Source organism: Gossypium raimondii, chromosome 3 (genome assembly GCF_025698545.1).
Source record: "Gossypium raimondii isolate GPD5lz chromosome 3, ASM2569854v1, whole genome shotgun sequence".
NCBI classification, from domain to species: domain Eukaryota; kingdom Viridiplantae; phylum Streptophyta; class Magnoliopsida; order Malvales; family Malvaceae; genus Gossypium; species Gossypium raimondii.
Window position 1 is genome coordinate 9,496,623 of NC_068567.1, and position 23,327 is coordinate 9,519,949.

The following is a 23,327-nucleotide window of genomic DNA, read 5'->3' on the forward strand; positions in this document are numbered from 1 at the left end:
TTTCATTGTGTATGACTTAAAATTATAGTTAGTAATAATATTATCGTAAACCATGCTAAATTATAGGTCCAAAGATCAAAAGATAAAATGTTGCTACCTATGGGATAAGGTCAATATATCATTTAGAACCGGACTACTCAAAAGAAAAGCAATAACAATAACAACAATAATAATAAAGGAGTGACAAAAAACCATCTCACCTTGAAGGAAGAATAACACTTTCTAACCAACCGTCAAATGTAGACTTCCCATCAATAGAGAAAAAGGTAAATGTTGAGCATGAGAAAATAGAGGAAAAAACACAAGATATCTCTAACTTGTTAGTTTGATAGAGGAAAGAATATCCTAAGCTCCCACAACCAAGAACAAAGTAAAAAGAGGGAGAAACTAGCAAAATGAGGGACAAACCAAGAAACAAGGGAGAAACCAAGAAGAACGAGGGAGATTTCTACTGCTTTTGTTCCCAAATCAAAACAAATAAGATTGGGAAAGAAATTAGTTTAACATCTAAGGATAAAATGGTAAATTAATAAATTAAAGTAATGGTATTTTTGTCTCCTAAATATGTCTATTGCCCCAGCTTGTCCTAACTGCTGCTTTATCCACCAGTCATTAAAAGTCATCGGTCAAGAGAAATCTCTCACCTGTGGTCTTGGCGACCAACACATCAAAAGGTCATTTGATTGACTCAGGTCAAATCGATGATATTAAAGGAGAAAAAATCCACCGCACTGTTGTGCGTTGCCATCCAAAGGGGGCCTTAGTTTTTCCTCATCCAACAAAGAATTTAAAATCCCCACTTTATAACTCTGGCTGGCTTGATGATGGAGATTGTTCATTATCTCAAGTGTAGTTTAAGTTTGAGTTGCACTAATTATATTTGTTGTTTAAATTTTATATTGTTATTATATTTCACAAAAAACCCTTTTTATTAAATATAATTATTTGCTTGTATAGAAAAATGGTAAAGAATATAAATATTCATTCAACTATGTTCACGATATTGATTAGGTCAATTCAATTTTAAAATTTTTAATTTGAGGATTAAATTTTATATTTGTTCTTATTTTGTCTTTAAATTGATAACTAAAATAATGACATGGTTTTTTCTAACTGGTATAATAACACATTTAGTCTTCAATAATTGCATATTCCATCAATTTGACCCTAATTCTAAAACATTTAATAAATTTAACTCTTCACATTTACAAATTCTATCAATTTGATCCTCAAACTTCCTAACCAAAACTTCCAAATTTTAAAACAAAGGCATCTATAAATTTATAATACCCAAAAAAAGAAAAAGAAAAACCTTTTCAATTGTACAAATATAACATATTATAAATAGCACGTGCAAATATATTATTGATTAGAAGCCAAACAATTGGATCACCACTTAACATCCAAATCCAAAGAACCAAGCTTAAGAAACATAAAATCTAGCAATAGGTACTAATTAATTTAATAAAATAAAAATTAATTAACATCAAAGTTGCGATTCTTCTTTATGAATGATTTAGAATACAATAAAATCAATTAACAACCAAAAATTCTATTTATTCAGTTTTTCCAGCAGCAAAGAACCTATCTTTGAGCTAGGAATAAATTTAAATGATCTAAAACTAAAATCCTTATAAAGTTTAGTTCTCAAGAAACTCTATAAAGTATGTTATATTTGCACAATAAATTTGTAAAGTATGTTATATTTACACGATTGGAGATTTTTTTTTTTGGGTTTTGGAATGCCTTTGTTGTCAAAGCTTTTTGAAAGTTTTGGTTAGGAAGTGTGAGGATAAAATTGATAGATTTTGTAAGTATTGATGACTAAATGTGTTATTATATCAATTAGAAAATGCTATGTCATTGTTTATGTTATCAATTTAACGATGGGTAACCTAAACAAGATTGAATACAAAATTTAGTGCCTAAATTGAAATTTTTAAAGTTGAGTGACCAAAAGAAATGCGAAAATAATTGAGTAACCGTTTGTATAATTTACTATAAAAATACTAAAGTATTCAAGTATATAAAGCCAAAAGTACCACAAAATCTCTTGTATTATATCATGAATTGTATTTTAATCCCTTACTAAAAAATGGACAAATTAACCTTCTATGTTAGATGAGTGAGCAAAATAGTCACTCTATTAAAATTGAATCATTAAATATTTGTTTTGGTGTTTATATAAGCTATAATAACAAATTTAGCCCTTTACCTTTACACATTTATTCAATTTGACCACTACTCTTTTATTGGAAGTAAATTAAATATTTTGAAACTATTAAGACTAAAAAGTCAAAAAGGCTTTACTAACAAATTAAAAATAAATAACAACACCGACCCAATAAAAGAAATAGGGTCAATATTTTTTAAAATATAATAATAATTAGATTTTAGGGGGTCGGAATTGTTATTTTTTAATATATATTTTAAAATTTTTATAAATTTTAAAATCTTATAACAATACCGACCCGAACAGATTGAGCTTTGTATTGGCAGTATATCAAACTTGTTTTATTCAGTGCTTTATTTAGAGGACCTATTCCTGATGAAAATTTCAGTTTTAGAAGCATTAATTGCATTAGACCTTTCGATGTTAAAACTTTCTAAGTTATCATATTCAATTCTCAAGTAAAGTCCCTTCCTATCTTGACCGCCAATGATCTCCGCATTCAATAAGATTTTCAGAAATCTATTGCTAGTAGGTGAAGTCATGACATATGAAACATATAATAAAGAAGCCTGTAAGGGTCAACAAGTTGAACCCAGGGCAGAATGAGAGACATGAATATAGGACAAAATTTACCATTAAAAACAGCAAAACCATGTATAGCATACATTATTTATTTCCTTGATCACTCTTTGCAAAACAATCCAGGCCAGCCAGTCCTTATTCATCCATGCGAATCACACATCTCAGTCCCTCACCCGCCAGCATCAACTCAAATGCCTTGTTGATCTCTGAGAAGGGCACAGTGTGTGTGATGAATTTATCCAGCTCAAGTTCCTGCAACATCAAAGATATCACAATCTTTACTGTCTGCTAGTATATTTGTATGGAAGAGAAAATGTACTCATGTCCAATACATATTCGAACCAGCATTTACATATTCTTGCACAAATATCAAACACTTTCTGTTTTGGTGTTCAACACTCACTGCTGGTTCCAATAAACAGGAAGATAAACTCACCTTGTTCATATATTTCTCCACAACAGCAGGAATGTCAGACCGAGGTTTGTAGTTTCCAAAGAAAGCACCCTTGACAGTCTTCTCATTCAGCAGATTCACCGGGTGAGTTTTGAATGCATCGTCTTTGTTTGGAACACCCACAAGCACCGCAACTCCCCACCCCTGAAAATCAAGTCATTTCAGATAAACGTGAAAAATGATATAATCTAGCATCATTGATGAAGAGGAAAATGTTGTGAAGCTATTTACATCGTGGACGCATTCAAATGCAGAAATCATGGCCTGGATACTCCCCGTACATTCAACACTGCGATCGACTCCTCCACCAGTCATCTCAACAATGACCTGATCGTTAGAATCATTTCTCAATAAGGATCCCATAACAAGTTGACAGGTTTTACGCAAGGTGAACCTAGTAACTAATGGTTATGTTCCAATCAGAATCCAGCAGGATGCATATAGAAATGAATTTTCAAGTGGGAACCAACCTCTCGGACAGGTTTGTTGTAATCTTTTGGATTCACGAACTCTGTAACACCGAATTTCTTGGCTGCAACAAGTAATAAGAATAAACATGATCAGTTTTGTAACTTTGCTTAACCAGAAACATAACCGATCTTGGAATGTTTCGTTCAAGTAACTACAAAACCATTGCTACCTTGGTCGAATCTGCTGGGGTTCAAATCAACGCCAATGATCCTCGAAGCACCGGAAACTCTTGCTCCTTCGGCAGCCTAAATTGCAGAACAGAGAATTAATGATAAATGAGTCCAACAGTCTTCAAGTTGCCATGAAGAAAAACTTGGCAATTAAACAGGAGTAACTCACAGCAAGACCAACAGCGCCTAGTCCGAAAATTGCAACAGATTGACCCTTTTTGGGTTTAGCAACATTCACAGTGGCACCAAAACCTGCAATAACATAAGCAAAACAAGTTGTGAAACAAGAACTTCCTCACTTTCATTTACATCGTTTAAATATTCCAAAGAAAGAAGACGAAAGTGAATTCCGAGTCCAGAACCTGTGGACATTCCGCAGCTTAGAACACAAACTTTATCAAGCGGAGCCTCCGGATTGATCTTGGCAACCTGGCCGACATGGACAACAGTGTATTCACTGAAAGTAGAGGTGCCAAGGAAGTGGTAGATAGGCTTCCCATTGATGGAAAACCTGGATTTTCCATCATTAATCATTTCACCCCTATCAGTGTTGATTCGGAGGAGATCACAAATGTTACTTTCTTCTGACAAGCAATGGGGACACTCCTTGCATTCTCCGGTGAAGATGGGGAGAACATGATCGCCAGGCTTGAGATCAGTCACCCCCTCACCTACACTCTCCACAATCCTAAATATTCAAAAGAAAAGGGTTAATGCATATACAAATAATAAGAACGTATGAACTTGAAAAAACATTCGGACATATGCATACCCTCCAGCTTCATGACCAAGTATACGAGGAAACAGAGGATTTTGTCCCTACAATAACAGAAACAATGTCAGAGTCAGATTGAAAATCTTTCTCCTAACAACTTGAAGTAAAAAACGAAAAAAAAAAAGAAACGAGAAGTGTGAACCTTAGCATCCCAGAAGTAGACATCGGTGTGACATAAAGAAGTGAAGAGTATCTTAATACGGACTTCATCCTTCTGCGGCGGTGCCACTTCCACTTCCTCTATTGACAATGGCTTTCCCGACTCCCACGCCACCGCAGCTGCAATAATACCACAACCACTGAATTAGAAAAATAATAGCCAACCATAGAAGAATTTTCATCGAAGAAAGAGAGTTTTAACATGCATCAAAACCTCAAAAGTCAAAATCAACAGAAAATGCGAAACCAGATAAATCCCAGAAAAAAGAACCCAGTTATCGTATAACCAGAAGCAATCGCAGAAGAGAGTCGAAGGATCACCTCTGCAACGAATGACCTGACCAGCAGTACTCATAATGGCTGTTAACAATAAAGTCGTCTTTGATTTGTCTGCTCACTAGTTTTTTCTTCTATATGTAGTTTATGATGAAAGTGTTTACACCAATCCTTTTTTTTATGAGCTGTGATTGGATCAACTTGAAAAGTGGTTGTTTTTAATAAACGATTTGATTTTATTAAAATAACGGTTTTGGTCCACGAAATTCAGAAAAATGGGTTCGGGAGTCGGTTACGCACGAGGAAGGATTAGCACCCTCGATACGCCCAAAATTGGTACCTAGTTGATTACTTAATGTCTTAATGTCGAAAATTGAGAACTTTGAAAAATTTTAAAAATACGATCCTTGTATTAAAACGTTGAAAATTTTCAGAAAAAGGGGCATATTTCACGTTATTTGAGAAAGAGAATCATATCCAGTAAGTTAGGATACAATGTCTCGAATTCCCGATACACGAATGAATGTCAAAATCTACTTATTTAAAAGATGTTTAACTATCTCGAATTTAAAGAAGGGACCAGGACCAGTAAGTTAAGACACGATCTTTTTTAATTCCCGAGATCATTTAAAACTTGAATTTGAAAAGATTCGTGTATTTAGATTTATTGTGAAAATCAAAACCCAGTAAGTTAGGGTACGATCTTCTTGAATCTAAACACGAAGTGCCATTTTTTAAAATAAATTTTGTTATATCGAGTGAAATAAAAAACATGAAGTCGTAGTAAAAATGTGAAAGCAAATTACATTGTTATGCATGACAAAACCATGATAAATACAAAAGTATAAAAATAATACGGACAATAATACTAAAATAAAATAAATAAAAAGAACAAATCGATAACATGCGGAATAATAAACCGTAACATATAAATAAAATGTGCAAATACATATAAATATTACATATATAAAAATATATATATGTACATGTGAGATATAAAAATAAAATGAAATAAAATAATATATATAAATATAAAAGAAACTATATATATATATATATATATACTCGTAAAACAAAGCACATAGATATTTATATATATAAATATATATATATATATATTAAATAGGTTAGAAAAAATACATATATATATATATATATTTAAGCTATCACATAATAATAATGATAAGTAACATATACATAATAATAATAATAGAAATAATAATAATAATAATAAATGATAATACATTAAAATAATGAAGAAGATAATGAAAAATGCTAGAAAAGGACTAAATCGAAGTAAAGTCTAAAATACGGGGTGAAATCGAAATAAAAAAAAACAAAAAAAGGACTAAATCGTGATGCGCACCTAAAGAGAGGGGACCAAAATGAAAAATACCCCAAATCCCCAAAACGCAGCGTTAAAAAGGATCAAATTGAAGCAAAAACAAAATTATGGGGTTAAATCAAAAATAAAAGAAAATAACGAAAAGGGGCTAAATTGTAATGCGCTGAAAAATAGGAGGGATGCACGCGTAAATACCCCTTTTAAGAAAACACGGATCCTCCCTCTGGTCGGTCATCACATGGTCGTCGAACCAAAAGCGGCGTCGTTTGGCACTGCCCTAAGGGTAAACGGCGTCGTTTATGGGGTTATTTAAACCCAAATTTTTTAAAAATCTTCATTCTTTCTTTTCCTTTGAAAAAAATTGAGAAAGTTCTCTCCCCTTTCTCAACCGCCATGGGTTCCTCAACCCCGTCATCACGGCCACCGTCTTGCCATTGCTTAAACTTCGGAAAAGGTAATTTTTTTTCTTTTTTTGTTTGTTATATATATTATACGTATATAAATAAATGAACAAAAAATAAAAAAGGGTTAGGATATGTAAAAACGAAAACAAATAGAGCCAGAAACCTTTGATTTTTGTGTTTCTTATTTCTGAACAACCTTACAAAGAGGAAAGGAAAAGAAAATAAAACCAAAAAGAAACCCCCTTCTCCAAGATGATATTCGGCCTCCTTATAGCCGATTTTGCTTCTGCCTTTGCTGCTTCTGTGTTTGCTTCCTTGTTGTAGGTAATTGATGGGACGAATGGGGCAAGTGGCTGAGGCGATGGGACGTAGGCGGCGGCCAGCAGAGCAAGTGGATACCCTAGGTGCGGCACACCTAGGGTTAGGGTTGTTGTTTTCTGATTTGGGTGGTTGGGCTTTTAATTTTGGGCTTTGTAGTTGGGTTTTAGGTTTAGGTGCTTTGGGTATTGGGTTAAAATTTTGGAAATGGGCCCGGGCAAAAATTGGGCTTGTACAGCTGCCCCTCTTTGTTCGTTGTCGTGTAACGATAACAGAGCAAAGACTAAGAAAGACCAATTTTTGCCCGGTCTCACCGAGTCTTGACTTCTCTTGACGCTTCTTTTCAAGTAACTTTATTCCAATCCACTGTGTCTTGTCGCTTCGATCCATTCCACTGTAAATTCAGAAAGATCTGACTTGTAGCTTCAATCCACTTCGCAGCAACTTCAGGGGGACGAGATTCGTGGTTTTAGTCTGTCCTACTGCAACGTCAGGGAGATAAGACTTGTAACTTCAACTGCAACTTCAGAGGTATAGACATTGGCGCCTCGACCCACTCCGCAACGTCGGGGAGATAGAATTACTGGCTTCAATGTACTCCACTGTAACCACAGGGAGGTAAAACCTGATGCGATCTACTCTACTATAACTTCAGAGAGATAAGATCCTTTGTTTTAATCCGCTCCACTGTAATCTCAGGGAGATAGGATTACTAGCTTAAATCTGCTCCGCTGTAATCTCAGGGAGATAAGACCTAATACGATCTTCTCTACTGTAACTTCAGAGAGATAAGATCCTTTATTTTAATCCACTCCACTGTAATCTCAGGGAGATAGGATTACTAGCTTCGATCTGCTCCGCTGTAATCTCAGGGAGATAAGATCTGACATTCTTCGGTCTGTTCCACTGTAATCTCAGGGAAATAAGACCTGACGTGATCTACTCTGCTGTAACTTCAGAGAGATAAGATCATTGGTTTTAATCCGCTCCACTGTAATCTCAGGGAGATAGGATCTGAAATTCTTCGGTCTGTTCCACTGTAATCTCAGGGAAATAAGACCTGACGTGATCTACTCTGCTGTAACTTCAGAGAGATAAGATCGTTGGTTTTAATCCGCTCCACTGTAATCTCAGGGAGATAGGATCTGAAATTCTTCGGTCTGTTCCACTGTAATCTCAGGGAAATAAGACCTGACGCGATCTACTCTACTGTAACTTCAGAGAGATAAGATCATTGGTTTTAATCCGCTCCACTGTAATCTCAGAGAGATAGGATTACTATCTTCAATCTGCTCCGCTGTAATCTCAGGGAGATAAGATCTGAAATTCTTCGGTCTGTTCCACTGTAATCTCAGGGAAATAAGACTTGGTGCGATCTACTCTACTGTAACTTCAGAGAGATAAGATCCTTGGTTTTAATCCACTCCACTGTAATATCAGAGAGATAGGATTACTAGCTTCAATCTGCTCCGCTGTAATTTCAGGGAGATAAGATTTCTGGCTTCAATCTGATGCGATCTACTCTGCTGTAACTTCAGAGAGATAAGATCTTTTATTTCAATCAGCTCCACTGTAACTTCAGGGAGATAGGATAGTGTCTTTGATCTGCTCCGCTGTAATCTCAAGGAGATAAGATCTCTGGCTTCAATCTGCTCCACTGTAACCTCAGGGAGATAAGATCTGAAATTCTTCGGTCTACTCCACTGTAACCTCAAGGAGATAAGACCTAATGCGATCTACTCTGCTGTAACTTCAGAGAGATAAGATCCTTTATCTTAATCCACTCCACTGTAACTTCAGGGAGATAGGATAGTGTCTTCGATCTGCTCCGCTGTAATCTCAGGGAGATAAGATCTCTGGCTTCAATCTGCTCCACTGCAACCGATGGAGGCAAGGCTTTGTTTTCGATCTACTTCGTTGTTAACGCAGGAAGGCAAGATCTGCTATCTTCAACTAGCTCCACTGCAACCGATGGAGGCAAGGTTTGTGTCTTCGACCTGCTTCGCTGTCAATGCAGGAAGGCAAGATCATTTATCTTCAACCAGCTCCATCACAACTGAGAGAGGCAAGGTTTGTGTCTTCGACCTGCTTCGTTTTCAATGCAAGAAGGCAAGATCTTTCTTTAACCAGCTCCACTGTAACCAATGAAGGCAAGGCTTGTTTTCGATCTGCTTCGCTATTAACGCAGGAAGGCAAGATCTGCCTCTTTAACCAGCTCCACTGCAACCAATGAAGGCAAGGTTTTGTTTTCGATCTGCTTCGCTGTTAACGCAGGAAGGCAAGATCTGCTTCTTTAACCAGCTCCACTGCAACCAATGAAGGCAAGGCTTTGTTTTCGATCTGCTTCGCTGTTAACGCAGGAAGGCAAGATCTGCTTCTTTAACCAGCTCCACAGCAACTAATGAAGGCAAGGCTTTGTTTTCGATCTACTTCGCTGTTAATGCAGGAAGGCAAGATTTTTCTTTAACCAGCTCCACTGCAACCAATGAAGGCAATGCTTTTTCGATCTGCTTCGCTGTTAACACAGGAAGGCAAGATCTGCTTCTTTAACCAGCTCCACTGTAACCAGTGAAGGCAATGCTTTGTTTTCGATCTACTTCGCTGTTAATGCAGGAAGGCAAGATCTGCTTCTTCACTGATCTGTTCTCTAGGGAACATGACCTGTATGTTCTATTTTATGAACCTAATTTTGCCTAGTGATTAGGATGACATGATCAGAATGAATCAAATGCTCCTAACTAGATGTGTATGAATGACATTTGAATGAATGCAAAATGTCATGAAAATGGTTCCTTAATTCTTAGGTTATCATCACGCAAAAGCTTATTAAGGCTTTATCACTGACGCGCTACAACGCCTTCTTGCTCGGCTAGCATATCCAAAGAAACACTTAATCTGATTGCCCCCCACTGTGCACGTCAAAGTTCAATCCACTGGGACATAAAATTTGTACCATCAATCTCCCACTGTAACCCAAGGATAGAAAGGTATGACTTTTCTCAATCTTCTCCTATCGCAATTCAATGATATTGAATGTGAAACTCTTTGGTCCTTTACCTCATCCCCAAGGTGTCATACCAAATGCTCATGCACAATTGCAAAAATTTTCTTCTCCCAGAAGACCTTTTCTTTTTGCCTGGTAAACATCGCTTGTCGGTTCATTGAAGCTTTGCCACCAACACGACATCTTGTCATTTGGTTCAATCAATGTTTAGACAACAAAATCTGAAAGGATAGTCTTTAACTTAGACTCTTCCTTCTTAGATATTTCACCCTTTAAACTTGGTGTTTTCTAAACAATAATCCTATTTCAGGTTCCTATATTATTTAGAAACTTTTCAGAGTAATATGCAAAACTTCCTTTGTGAAAGTTTTATTAGTCCATTAATCATTATTCCAATGCAACATGTTCAAAAAAGAATATAACGATGGATGAAATAGAATTGATTTGAGAGCAAGCTCGAAATGAATGAATTATCAATGGTAGCAAGAATAAAAGAGGAATTGATTGGAACACGTATCTTGAAAAAGAATGAAGTATTCCAATAACAAATTCAATAAATAGTATGAAGGTTAGATGCCCCAGATATCGCAGCTTGAACTTCTCTGTACAAACTTTTTGAAGACTTTCCTGAGTTTGACATGTGTTTAGGAGATCTACAAGACTCTGTCGATGCCCCAAGATGTCGCCCTACCCTTTCAGGTATAGCAGGATCACCACATGCCCCAATCTAATCACTTCATGCCCCATTCTGATCAATATTTGAGCCGCCTTTTTCGGGTTTTCAACTTAAATCCCCTTTGGCCTAAGATGCCCTTTACGGGTTTTCCCCTTAGCCTCTCCATTTTTACTTTTTCATTTTTTTCATTTTTTTTCCATCTCTTTTTTTTTGATTCAAAGTGCCCTTTTGCAGGTTTTCACCTTGGTCCTTCCTTCTTCTTTAAACAAAGTACTTCTTGACTGGATCCGAGTTTATAGGATTAGCAATCTCACTCAGGATCAGTGCTCCTCTAAAAATGGTCTTCTTTACAACATAGGGACTTTCCTAGTTTGGCATTCATTTTCCTTTAGAATCCTTTCGTTAAGGAAGAATCTTTTTCAACATCAAGCCCTCTTGTGGAATTCTCTGAGACGAGCATGTTTATTATGGGCTCATATTATTTATTTATGGTACATCTGACCCTGATGAATAGCTTTTAACCCTTTTCCTAGGGCCAACTGATCACATTGCGATTGGATCCCTCCAACAAGCAATAAGGGGATTTTAATAGGTAAAACTACCTTAATCCTGTAAACCAAAAAGAGAGGTGTTGCCCCAGTACAGATGTTCGACAAACAATGAGGGCAAATGGTAATTTCTCACGTCAATCCTTGTAAGTCTCAGTCATTTTCCTTCAATTTTCAATGTTCAACTCTAGGAACTTCAGTGACGAATCGTGATGTCCACTTCTGAGTTAATTTGAGACCTCAGCTATGTAACAACCCAATTTTGACCCTAATCGGACAGAGTGCTTTCGGGACCACAAATCTGAGTCAAAAAAATATTTTAATAGTATTTAGAGAGTTTATTATGTGTGAATTTGATTGTGTGAAATTTCCATGTTTAAATTTTATCGTTTGAATGACCGATTAAAGAAAATGACTTAATCGTGTAAAATTAAAAATTTAAGGGGTCAATTTTAAAAGCACCTAATTGTTGTTGTCTTTTAAAAATGGGGGGTTTAAATGACAATTGGGCCATTTAGATGATAGTGGGTGGCAATGGTCAACATTGCCCTTGTATTATATGTTTTATAATTAAATTAAATAAGGTTAAAATAGTAAACCAAAAATATATGTTATTATATGTTAAATAAAACAAAAAGAAAATAAATTCATCATCATCTTCCTACTGCCGAATTTGAAACAAGAGGAAAAAAATCTAGCTAGGTTCGGCCATTAATGAGCTCAAATTAAGGTTAGTTCTTTGTTCGGTTTTTGATAATTTTTACGTTTTTGAGATCGTTGCTTTGAATACTACCCGACCCATGCTTGAATTTCTGATTTTGATGAATATTTTAAGTTATGCCATTGATGAATATTTGTGTTTTGTGATGTTTGATGATGAATAATGAAGGATATGTTTTAGATTAACACGTTTTGTCTTGGAATTTTTGATGAATTTGAGTATTTAAGGCTAAATTGTGAAAATAAATTTTTGAGGGAACTAAATACGAAATAAATGAAATGCATGGACTTGTATGAGTATAATAAAGATTAGGCCTAAGCATGGTATAGTCAAATTTTGAATGTTTTGTGTAATTTGTGTTTTATCCAATAGGGATTAAATTGTAAAAAGTGTAAATGTTAGGGGCAAAATGGTAATTTACCCATTTATGTGTTTTTGGATTAAATTAAATATAATTATATTTAAACTACCTTATTTTGAATATAATTAGATCAAGAACTGAAGAAATCAGAGTTGGATTGGGGAAAAACTAAAGTTGTCGAGTAATCGTTTGGTTTCGACTTTTCACCGTACGAGGAAAGTCTAATAGCAATTTAAATGTTATTAAATTGGAATTTATATAAATATATCTATCATACATTTAGTAAGCTGGAACTAAAAGTATATAAATTGAATAAAACTTGGTGATTTTTCTATGTGATAGTCGAACATAGAAATTGATTTTGGGAGGTTGATATTAATGGTATAAATTACATGTATATTAGCTAAAGTATGCTTTAAGTTCAATGATATGAAACTAATAGTAGAATTTACATGGATATGTAGTTCAATGTAAGATTTAATTTCTTGAGTTGAATTTAAAGTTATGAATTATATATATAAAGTTTGAATGTATGATACAAGTTCTTTGATTCTTTGAGTTGAACTTAATATTATGAATTATATATATATATATGCACATATGGTTCAATATATATATTTAAAGTTCTTGAGCTGTATTTAATGTATGAATTTTATATACATATGTGGTTTAAATATAGGTTACAAAGTTCTTGAGCTGTATTTAATGTATGAATTTTATATACATATGTGGTTTAAATATAGGTTACAAAGTTCTTGAGCTGAATTTAATGTATGAATTTTACTTACATATGTGGTTCGAATATAGGTTACAAATTCTTTGAGCTGAATTTTAATGTTGTAAATTATACATATGTGGTTCGAATGTTTGTTCGCTATGAAGAATTGAATATAATTCAATTTTTACGGAGATACTGTTATTGAGTAAGACTTATGTAAACATAAAGAATTATACTAAAGATCATCTTTGTATATGAGATTTTCGAGCTTAATGCCTAGCGGTGCTTGATGTCGGTGAATTATTTTAGACTTTATGTCTAGCGTGCTTGATGCTTAGGTGAATTAATTCAGACTTTATGTCTAGCGTGCTTTGTGCTTGGTGAAATGAATCGGGCTTTGTGCCTAGCGTGCTTTATGCCGATGTTTTATACAAGGCTCTATGTTTTATAAATTTTATATGAGCAATAGTAAAAGCAAATAAATGTGTTAAGAAAGCTAGATTATTCGGTATGTGTTAGCCATTTGCTTAATTGTCGATAAGGTAAGTTGATTATTTTAATTTGATAATAGTTTCAAATGAAATATAGAGTATGAGTTAACCATTTGAGTATAAGCATGTTTTAGCATAATGATTTATTGAATATTCGGCTTTGCTAAATATTTATGTGTATTTGGCCATATGGTTTGTTTATATGAAAATACAATGTGATTTTTATTAAAGTGTTATATGGTACAAAATATTATGATATTTGGTTTATTTTAACTTAATGATGGAATAAGTATTAATATATATATGAATTTTTGCTTATGACTTACTAAGCTTTAAATAGCTTACTGTGTGTATGTTGTTCTTCGTTTTATAGATTTTGGAAGTTGGTTACGAGCTCGGGGATATTCAGAGAAGATTATCACACTATCGACTCCTCTCGGTATTTTGTAAATTTTGAATTTGATCTTATGGCATGTATAGCGTAGCTGAAATACTTGAATTTAGATTATGTAATATTAAGCCATACAAAAATGGCTTAATTTTCTTGTTTGTGTTCGGTTTTGGGCTGAATTATGGTTTAAGCATACTTTAATCATGGATTAGGATTTTATGGTTAGTATTTATATGGTAATATATATATATATGTGCATGGTGATTTCATTCAAGTGTTTCGGTAATTATGTGGTTGAAGTAAGTAAGTTTGTTACATTCATTAAGATAAATAATGTTAAGTTAAGTGTCTAGGTTATGTATTATATATGAAATATATATGATTTGGTTGGATTTAGTAGTTAAGTGAATATAGAAGATGATTTATAAATTGAAGTATGCTTGTAAATGTTGGTGATTAATTACGTTTGGCTTATTGATAGAGTAAACGAATGTATATATATTCAAATGTGTATTGATTAGGATTTATGGCTTAGTATATATATAATGGATTAATTTATTTATAAAAAAAATTTGAGTCGGGTTTTGATCGGTAATGCCTCGTAACACTAATCTGGCGACAGACACGAGTTGGGGTGTTACATTTGATTGGTATCAGAGCTACGGTTTAGTCGGTTCTAGGACTAACGTAGTGTGTGTGAGTCTAGCTATACATGCCATATTTAACTTGCGATAGTGTGATATCTCCCGACTCTGACGAAAATTGTTTTGATGAGACAGATATGTTTTGCAACCGAGCTAATTTTGATAGTACAGAAGTAAATACTCAAATGTTTGAGTGAAAATGTGTTGATGATGAGTTGAGACTCATGAAGGTATGAATAAGGATATAAGATATTTTGTTGTTGATAAATGTTGTAATGATATGAGTATATGAGTTGTGATATGTGGCCTACGATTGCTATATGAATGCTTTGATTGTGAATTTGTGATTTGAGTTGGCATATGGACTATGTGTTGAGGACAAATGTGATTATAAGCAAATGTTTATTAAATGTTTTGAGAATGTGAAATTATTAATAAATTGGCTATTTGTAATAGTATGTGTTATGTGCATTTATGTCCGAGTTAAATTTAAGGTTTTACTACCCTCACCCCTTATCAGTAAAATGTTACAATGAAATCTGTAAGATTTGGATCGAATAAGCTTACAAGTGTGGAGTTACAGAGGTTTGTGTTTGAAAGATTACTAATGTGGTCAAATAAAAGAATGGGTCAGCAAATTGAGATAGTGCTATAAGAGATATTGAATCGTTTTAATGGCCATTAGTATTATGCAAAGTCACTGTTAACTAAGAAGTTGAATTTGATGAAATAAAAGTATTCAGGTATGATATATATAGAAAGGTATTAATTGAAAGTTCTTTTGAATTGATTTTTGTTATTGATGGGATAATATGGACTTAATGATGATAGAATTAAATAGTTGAATAATGTTTGAATTGTATTGATGGCTGAGCGCAGTGGTTATAGTCGGACAGTTACTATGATTTCTTCTTAACATTCTATGTGTACATTTATCCCCAGAAGTATATGTTACTGTTTAATTTAAGAAGGAATTCTTATCGTATAAGAACATTAGTTAAGCATACTAATAGACGAAAGTATCGTAGGTCTGTTTGGGTTATGTTCGACATTGCTCTGTCTTTCTCTGGTATTTATTCCATTGTGTGGATATGAAAGTCGACGATAAAATCTGTATGAGGCTAATATTCTGTTTCTACTGGATAATGTTCTGTTGAATATACGTGAAGATTATATTGCTTCTGATACTGTAGATCTCAGTACTTATGAGTGACGTTGTTCTTTCTGGAAATTTTCTAGGATATCATCGGAATTGTTATCATTTTATATAGGTTGTAATTTCCAGATATCATGTGTAGCTTCATATGTTGAAATTCCGCTATCCCAGTTTTTTTTTTATGAATCTATGTGATTATCTGTAAGAGATATCCATTTGATGAAAATGGTTATATCTATTATAATTATAATTTCTGTTTTGAAATATGGGAGTACTGCAGTAACATTATCAGAGTGATAGAAGTTGGGTTTCTGCATTGGTTACTGTTTAAACCATATTTGATTTTCTTCTGTGTTCAAATGCTTTATTAACAGCCGGGATAATATCTACTTATAGGGTTGAGACATCGTTTTCATTAAGGCCCAATGATTTCTATTTGATAAAGGTGACTTTTGTATAATTCAGAACTTCGATGATTAATATATGAGACAGCTTAAACTCTTTTCAAGTTCTCGTGAAAGGTTTGACATTGGCAAAAGTGAAAATGATAGAAGATCAAGATCAAATCTGTAAAATGATATGTTTGGGGCTATCCTTTTAACGAGAAGAAAAGATTTCTTTGAAAAATTTGATTCAGCAGTTTAGTCTGATTTGAATTATTTGATTGAAAAGATAATTGGGTTATATGTGTTTGAATCTATCCACCGGACTGGAAATAAACTTTGAACGTATATATGTGAATTTAGGGATAGTCTGGAAGAAGAATTTGTATTCTTGAAGATTTGATACAAAATTATATCTATCGGAATGATTCTATCTGGGAAAATATTGTGGTAAATTAAAGTTAGTTCGATTGTTGAAGTTTTCCTTTTTGCACGAAGATATTGTCAACCGAAACATCAATATTGGTTTAGCCTAGGTTGAATAAAAAGTTTACGATTCTCAGTCATGTGTCAATGAATGGTTTGAAGTGTGTTCTAATAAAAGATTGTACAGAGATATCTTATGATTCCATATAGTTAAAGCTTTATGAAAAGAGTTATGTGACATATTTGATGACTTAGAAAGATCTGAATTTGAGACAACGTCGATGGTTAGAGTTGTTAAAAGACTACGACCTTGTAATTGACTATTATCCAGGAAAGGCTAATGTTGTTGCTGATGCTTTAAGTCAAAAATCGTTGTTTGCTTTGCGAGAAATGAATGCGCATATGACTATGTCCAATGATGGTTTAATAATAGCTGAATTAAAAGCTAGACCGTTATTTATTCAACAAATTTGTGATGCTCAAAAAGTTGATAATGATTTGTTAGCAAAACGAGCTCAATATGAATTGAATGGTATAACAGAGTTTCAAGTTGATACCAATGATTGTTTGAGGTTCAAAAACCGAATATGTGTTCCGAGGAATTTAGAGTTGATTCAGATGATTTTGAACGAAGCTCATAACAGTCGATTATCTGTTCACCCGGGTAGTACAAAAAATGTATAATGATCTGAAACAGCTTTATTGGTGGCATGGCATGAAACAAGACATTTCTGACTTTGTTTTGAAATGTTTAGTCTGTCAGCAAGTAAAAGCCGAGCATCAGGTACCTTCTGGATTACTTCAGCCGATCATGATACCGAAATGGAAATGAGACGGAGTCACGATGGATTTTGTATTAGGTTTACCATTGACACCGAGCAAGAAAGATGCAATCTGGGTTATTGTGGATAGATTGACCAAATCGGCACACTTTATTCCAAATTGCATCGATTATTCACTTGATAAACTTGCTAAATTGTATATTTCTCAGATTGTGAGATTGCACGGGGTACCTATTTCTATTGTTTCTGATAGAGATCCGAGGTTTACATCACGATTTTGGAAGAAACTGCAAGATGCGCTAGGTATTAAATTGTATTTTAGCATAGCTTTCCATCCGCAAACAGATGGTTAATCTGAACGAATCATTCAGATACTTGAGGATATGTTGATATGTTGCATTCTCGAGTTTGAAGGTACGTGGGAATGATACTTACCTTTGATTGAATTTGTATATAATAATAGCTTCCAATCTAGTATCAAAACGGCACCTTACGAGGTTTTGTACGGTCGTAAATGTTGTACACCATTGTATTGGATTGAACTCAGTAAAAATAAGATACACGGGGTTGATTTGATTAAAAAAACTAAACAGAAAGTGAAAGTGATTCGGAATAGTCTGAAATCAGCATCAGACCGTCAGAAATCTTATGCGGACTTGAAAAGAAAGGATATAGAATTTCAGATCGGGGACAAAGTGTTTCTGAAAGTTTCACCGTGGAAGAAAATACTCAGATTCGGTCGTAAAGGCAAATTGAGTCCGAGATTCATTAGACCGTATGAGATTATAGAGCGTGTCGGACCGGTTGCTTATAGATTGATGTTACCACCTGAGCTAGAAAAGATTTACAATGTATTTCATGTTTCGATGCTTCGTAGATACTGATCTGATCCTACACATGTAATTAGTCTGTCAGAGCTTGAGATTAGATCTGATATGTCATATAAAGAAGAACCGATTTACATTCTAGCTCGTGAGGTTAAAGAGTTACGAAATAAGAAAATTCCATAAGTCAAAGTACTGTGGCATAAACACGGAATTGAGGAAGCAACCTAGGAGCCAAAGGATACAATGAAAGAATGTTACCCATACCTATTCACCGGTAAGATTTTCGGGGACGAAAATCCCCAAAGGGGGGAGAGTTGTAACAACCCAATTTTGACCCTAATCGGACAGAGTGGTTTCGGGACCACAAATCTAAGTCAAAAAAATATTTTAATAGTATTTAGAGAGTTTATTATATGTGAATTTTATTGTGTGAAATTTCCATGTTTAAATTTTATCGTTTGAATGACCGATTAAAGAAAATGACTTAATCGTGTAAAATTAAAAATTTAAGGGGTCAATTTTAAAAGCACCTAATTGTTGTTGTCTTTTAAAAATGGGGGGTTTAAATGACAATTGGGCCATTTAGATGATAGTGGGTGGCAATGGTCAACATTGCCCTTATATTATATGTTTTATAATTAAATTAAATAAGGTTAAAATAGTAAACCAAAAATATATGTTATTATATGTTAAATAAAACAAAAGAAAATAAATTCATCATCATCTTCCTCTTGCCGAATTTGAAACAAGAGGAAAAAAATCTAGCTAGGTTCGCCATTAATGAGCTCAAATTAAGGTTAGTTCTTTGTTAGGTTTTGATAATTTTTACGCTTTTGAGATCGTTGCTTTGAATACTACCCGACCCATGCTTGAATTTCGATTTTGATGAATATTTTAAGTTATGCCATTGATGAATATTTGTGTTTTGTGATGTTTGATGATGAATAATGAAGGATATGTTTTAGATTAACACGTTTTGTCTTGGAATTTTTGATGAATTTGAGTATTTAAGGCTAAATTGTGAAAATAAATTTTTGAGGGACTAAAATACAAAATAAATGAAATGCATGGACTTGTATGAGTATAATAAAGATTAGGCCTAAGCATGGTATAGTCAAATTTTGAATGTTTTGTGTAATTTGTGTTTTATCCAATAGGGATTAAATTGTAAAAAGTGTAAATGTTAGGGGCAAAATGGTAATTTACCCATTTATGTGTTTTGGATTAAATTAAATATAATTATATTTAAACTACCTTATTTTGAATATAATTAGATCAAGAACTGAAGAAATCAGAGTTGGATTGGGGAAAAACTAAAGTTGTCGAGTAATCGTTTGGTTTCGACTTTTCACCGTACGAGGAAAGTCTAATAGCAATTTAAATGTTATTAAATTGGAATTTATATAAATATATCTATCATACATTTAGTAAGCTGGAACTAAAAGTATATAAATTGAATAAAACTTGGTGATTTTTCTATGTGATAGCCGAACATAGAAATTGATTTTGGGAGGTTGATATTAATGGTATAAATTACATGTATATTAGCTAAAGTATGCTTTAAGTTCAATGATATGAAACTAATAGTAGAATTTACATGGATATGTAGTTCGAATGTAAGATTTAATTTCTTGAGTTGAATTTAAAGTTATGAATTATATATATAAAGTTTGAATGTATGATACAAGTTCTTTGATTCTTTGAGTTGAACTTAATATTATGAATTATATATATATATGCACATATGGTTCGAATATATATATTTAAAGTTCTTGAGCTGTATTTAATGTATGAATTTTATATACATATGTGGTTTAAATATAGGTTACAAAGTTCTTGAGCTGTATTTAATGTATGAATTTTATATACATATGTGGTTTAAATATAGGTTACAAAGTTCTTGAGCTGAATTTAATGTATGAATTTTACTTACATATGTGGTTCGAATATAGGTTACAAATTCTTTGAGCTGAATTTTAATGTTGTAAATTATACATATGTGGTTCGAATGTTTGTTCGCTATGAAGAATTGAATATAATTCAATTTTTACGGAGATACGGTTATTGAGTAAGACTTATGTAAACATAAAGAATTATACGAAAGATCATCTTTGTATATGAGATTTTCAGGCTTAATGCCTAGCAGGCTTGATGCCGGTGAATTATTTTAGACTTTATGTCTAGCAGGCTTGATGCCGGTGAATTAATTCAGACTTTATGTCTAGCAGGCTTTGTGCCGGTGAAATGAATCGGGCTTTGTGCCTAGCAGGCTTTATGCCGATGTTTTATACAAGGCTCTATGTTTTATAAATTTTATATGAGCAATAGTAAAAGCAAATAAATGTGTTAAGAAAGCTAGATTATTCAGGTATGTGTTAGCCATTTGCTTAATTGCTGATAAGGTAAGTTGATTATTTTAATTTGATAATAGTTTCAAATGAAATATAGAGTATGAGTTAACCATTTGAGTATAAGCATGTTTTAGCATAATGATTTATTGAATATTCGGCTTTGCTAAATATTTATGTGTATTTGGCCATATGGTTTGTTTATATGAAAATACAATTTGATTTTTATTAAAGTGTTATATGGTACAAAATATTATGATATTTGGTTTATTTTAACTTAATGATGGAATAAGTATTAATATATATATGAATTTTTGCTTATGACTTACTAAGCTTTAAATAGCTTACTGTGTGTATGTTGTTCTTCGTTTTATAGATTTTGGAAGTTGGTTACGAGCTCGGGGATATTCAGAGAAGATTATCACACTATCGACTCCTCTCGGTATTTTGTAAATTTTGAATTTGATCTTATGGCATGTATAAGCGTGAGTGAAATACTTGAATTTAGATTATGTAATATTAAGCCATACAAAATGGCTTAATTTTCTTGTTTGTGTTCGGTTTTGGGCTGAATTATGGTTTAAGCATACTTTAATCATGGATTAGGATTTTATGGTTAGTATTTATATGGTAATATATATATATATGTGCATGGTGATTTCATTCAAGTGTTTGGTAATTATGTGGTTGAAGTAAGTAAGTTTGTTACATTCATTAAGATAAATAATGTTAAGTTAAGTGTCTAGGTTATGTATTATATATGAAATATATATGATTTGGTTGGATTTAGTAGTTAAGTGAATATAGAAGATGATTTATAAATTGAAGTATGCTTGTAAATGTTGGTGATTAATTACGTTTGGCTTATTGATAGAGTAAACGAATGTATATATATTCAAATGTGTATTGATTAGGATTTATGGCTTAGTATATATATAATGGATTAATTTATTTATAAAAAAAATTGAGTCGGGTTTTGATCGGTAATGCCTCGTAACACTAATCTGGCGACGGACACGAGTTGGGGTGTTACAAGCTATCATGCTATTGTTTAAGCTCAATGCATTCTCCAATACCCTCTTCTCTGAAATTCTGTATCGGTACGATGACTTTGGCTCATGAAGTAGCCTCTCAAAATGAAGCAATGCCCATCAGAATTCTTCGATAATGGTGATGTCCATGCCCCATCCTGCTCAAAATTTGAGTCGCCCTTTTTTGGGTTTTCAACTCAGATCCACCTTTGATCAAAGCGCCCTTTGCGGGTTTTCGCCTTGACCTCTCCTTTTCTTTTTCTTTTTTCTTCTTTCTTTTTCTTCTATTTTTGGCTTTGATTGATTGATTTTTTTTTATTTTTGATTTTTTTTCTTTTTTTTTATTTTTTTGAGTCTGAACTCATGGGATTAGGCAAGTCCTGGTCATGCTTTTCGACCAGAATCAATGTTATTCTAAAGTTTTCCACATAACATCTTCTACTTTCCTCTTGTCTGTGAGAAACCTTCTTTGGTACCAGATTTCTTTCATAGAGCCCTTTTGGGACGCAACTACGACAGAAAAATTTGGATCTTCCTCTTTAATCAGGATAAAATCCAACAACATCTTGAAGGGATGGAAACTCGACTTCAAATGGGCAAAGCTATGATGACTCAACGAGAGAGGCATTGCCCCGGCAAAGAATTGCATTGTTCGCACTGTAAATTTCTGACATCGTGCTGTTGTACAGGTTTTATTATAAGAATCGAGGCATACCCTGATATGATCATACAAAGACATCTTTGAACTCTAGAGGTAACTCAACAAGGTCTTGCTTCGTCTCTATGGTCAAGTCAATTCTAGTCTTCACCAGGCTCACAATTTCTAATGATTCCTTGAGAGGTAGGATCTGTTTATCCACTTGTTCTACCATCCACAACAAATATGGAGACAAGCTACGATCTATGTCATCTTCAAAGTCGTGAGATCCCTCTAAACACATGTCTCGCTCAAAATGAGATTTTAAGTCTGTAGCAGTGTCATTCATGTCGTTGATATCCAGGGACCTATTGTAGGTACAAAAGAATATACAAAGAATGTATGAATTTAAGAATAATTATCTGCACAATATGATTGTGAATGAATGAAAGAATGATTTGGATGAAAGAATAAAATAATAAAAATAATCATTCATAAGAAATGAAAGAATATTAGTTCAAAAGATCGCAAAGATGCATTCCATTAAAATAATGACGTTCAGACACGAGCCTATTTCACAAAAGACTTCTTGTTGCTCTAGGCTGAAAGCAATAAGTGTATTTTGAATATTACTCTGAGTAAGCTCTAAATACTACAGAGGTTCCTTTAGAACACTCCCAAGTTTATAAGGGCGAACATCTAATAAGATCTCTTCTCCGATTGCTTCTTCGTATTCGGCACTGATGTGAACGTTTCCCAACATCTCTTCATTCACCGCATTCCTTTCATTATCCGTATGATTGAGTAGTGGGTTTTCTGTAATGAGTGAATCCTCAAATTTGACGATGCCCATATTGATAAATCTTTCGACCAGCTTTTTAAAGGCAGTGCAGTTTTCTATAGAATGCCCCGTAATTCCCGCATGATAGTCACATTGCGCATTTATGTCATACTATTTGGGGTACGGAGGTTGTAAAGGCTTCAAGTAGAAAGAGGAGACAACATGTGCGTCAAATAAACTCGATCTGACTCTGATGCGACATTGGGATTGGTGTA

At 33.6% G+C, this 23,327-nt stretch overlaps 1 protein-coding gene across 1 annotated transcript; it reads right to left on the bottom strand.

The window, feature by feature from the left end:
* Nucleotides 1–2,727: 2,727 nt before the first annotated feature.
* LOC105797078 (alcohol dehydrogenase 1) lies at nt 2,728–23,124 on the bottom strand. The gene is made up of 11 exons (XM_052628826.1): nt 22,928–23,124; nt 5,032–5,121; nt 4,768–4,924; nt 4,623–4,669; nt 4,213–4,538; nt 4,020–4,102; nt 3,850–3,925; nt 3,680–3,741; nt 3,441–3,536; nt 3,192–3,353; nt 2,728–3,007 (listed from the first exon to the last, which is right to left on the bottom strand). The coding sequence occupies exons 1-11, from the start codon at nt 23,122–23,124 to the stop codon at nt 2,891–2,893; spliced, it is 1,413 nt and encodes a 470-aa protein (XP_052484786.1). The 3' UTR covers nt 2,728–2,890.
* Between the last annotated feature and the right edge of the window lie 203 nt (nt 23,125–23,327).

Bases quoted from the DNA above. Each gene is read 5' to 3' on its own strand.
- LOC105797078 (XM_052628826.1), bottom strand. From the start codon at position 23,124: ATGGGCATCGTCAAATTTGAGGATTCACTCATTACAGAAAACCCACTA. The intron at 3,354-3,440 runs GTAAATAGCTTC...CTTGATTTTCAG, and splicing joins CATTTGAATGCGTCCACGAT to GGGTGGGGAGTTGCGGTGCT. The intron at 3,008-3,191 runs GTGAGTTTATCT...TTGATGTTGCAG, and splicing joins TGGAGAAATATATGAACAAG to GAACTTGAGCTGGATAAATT.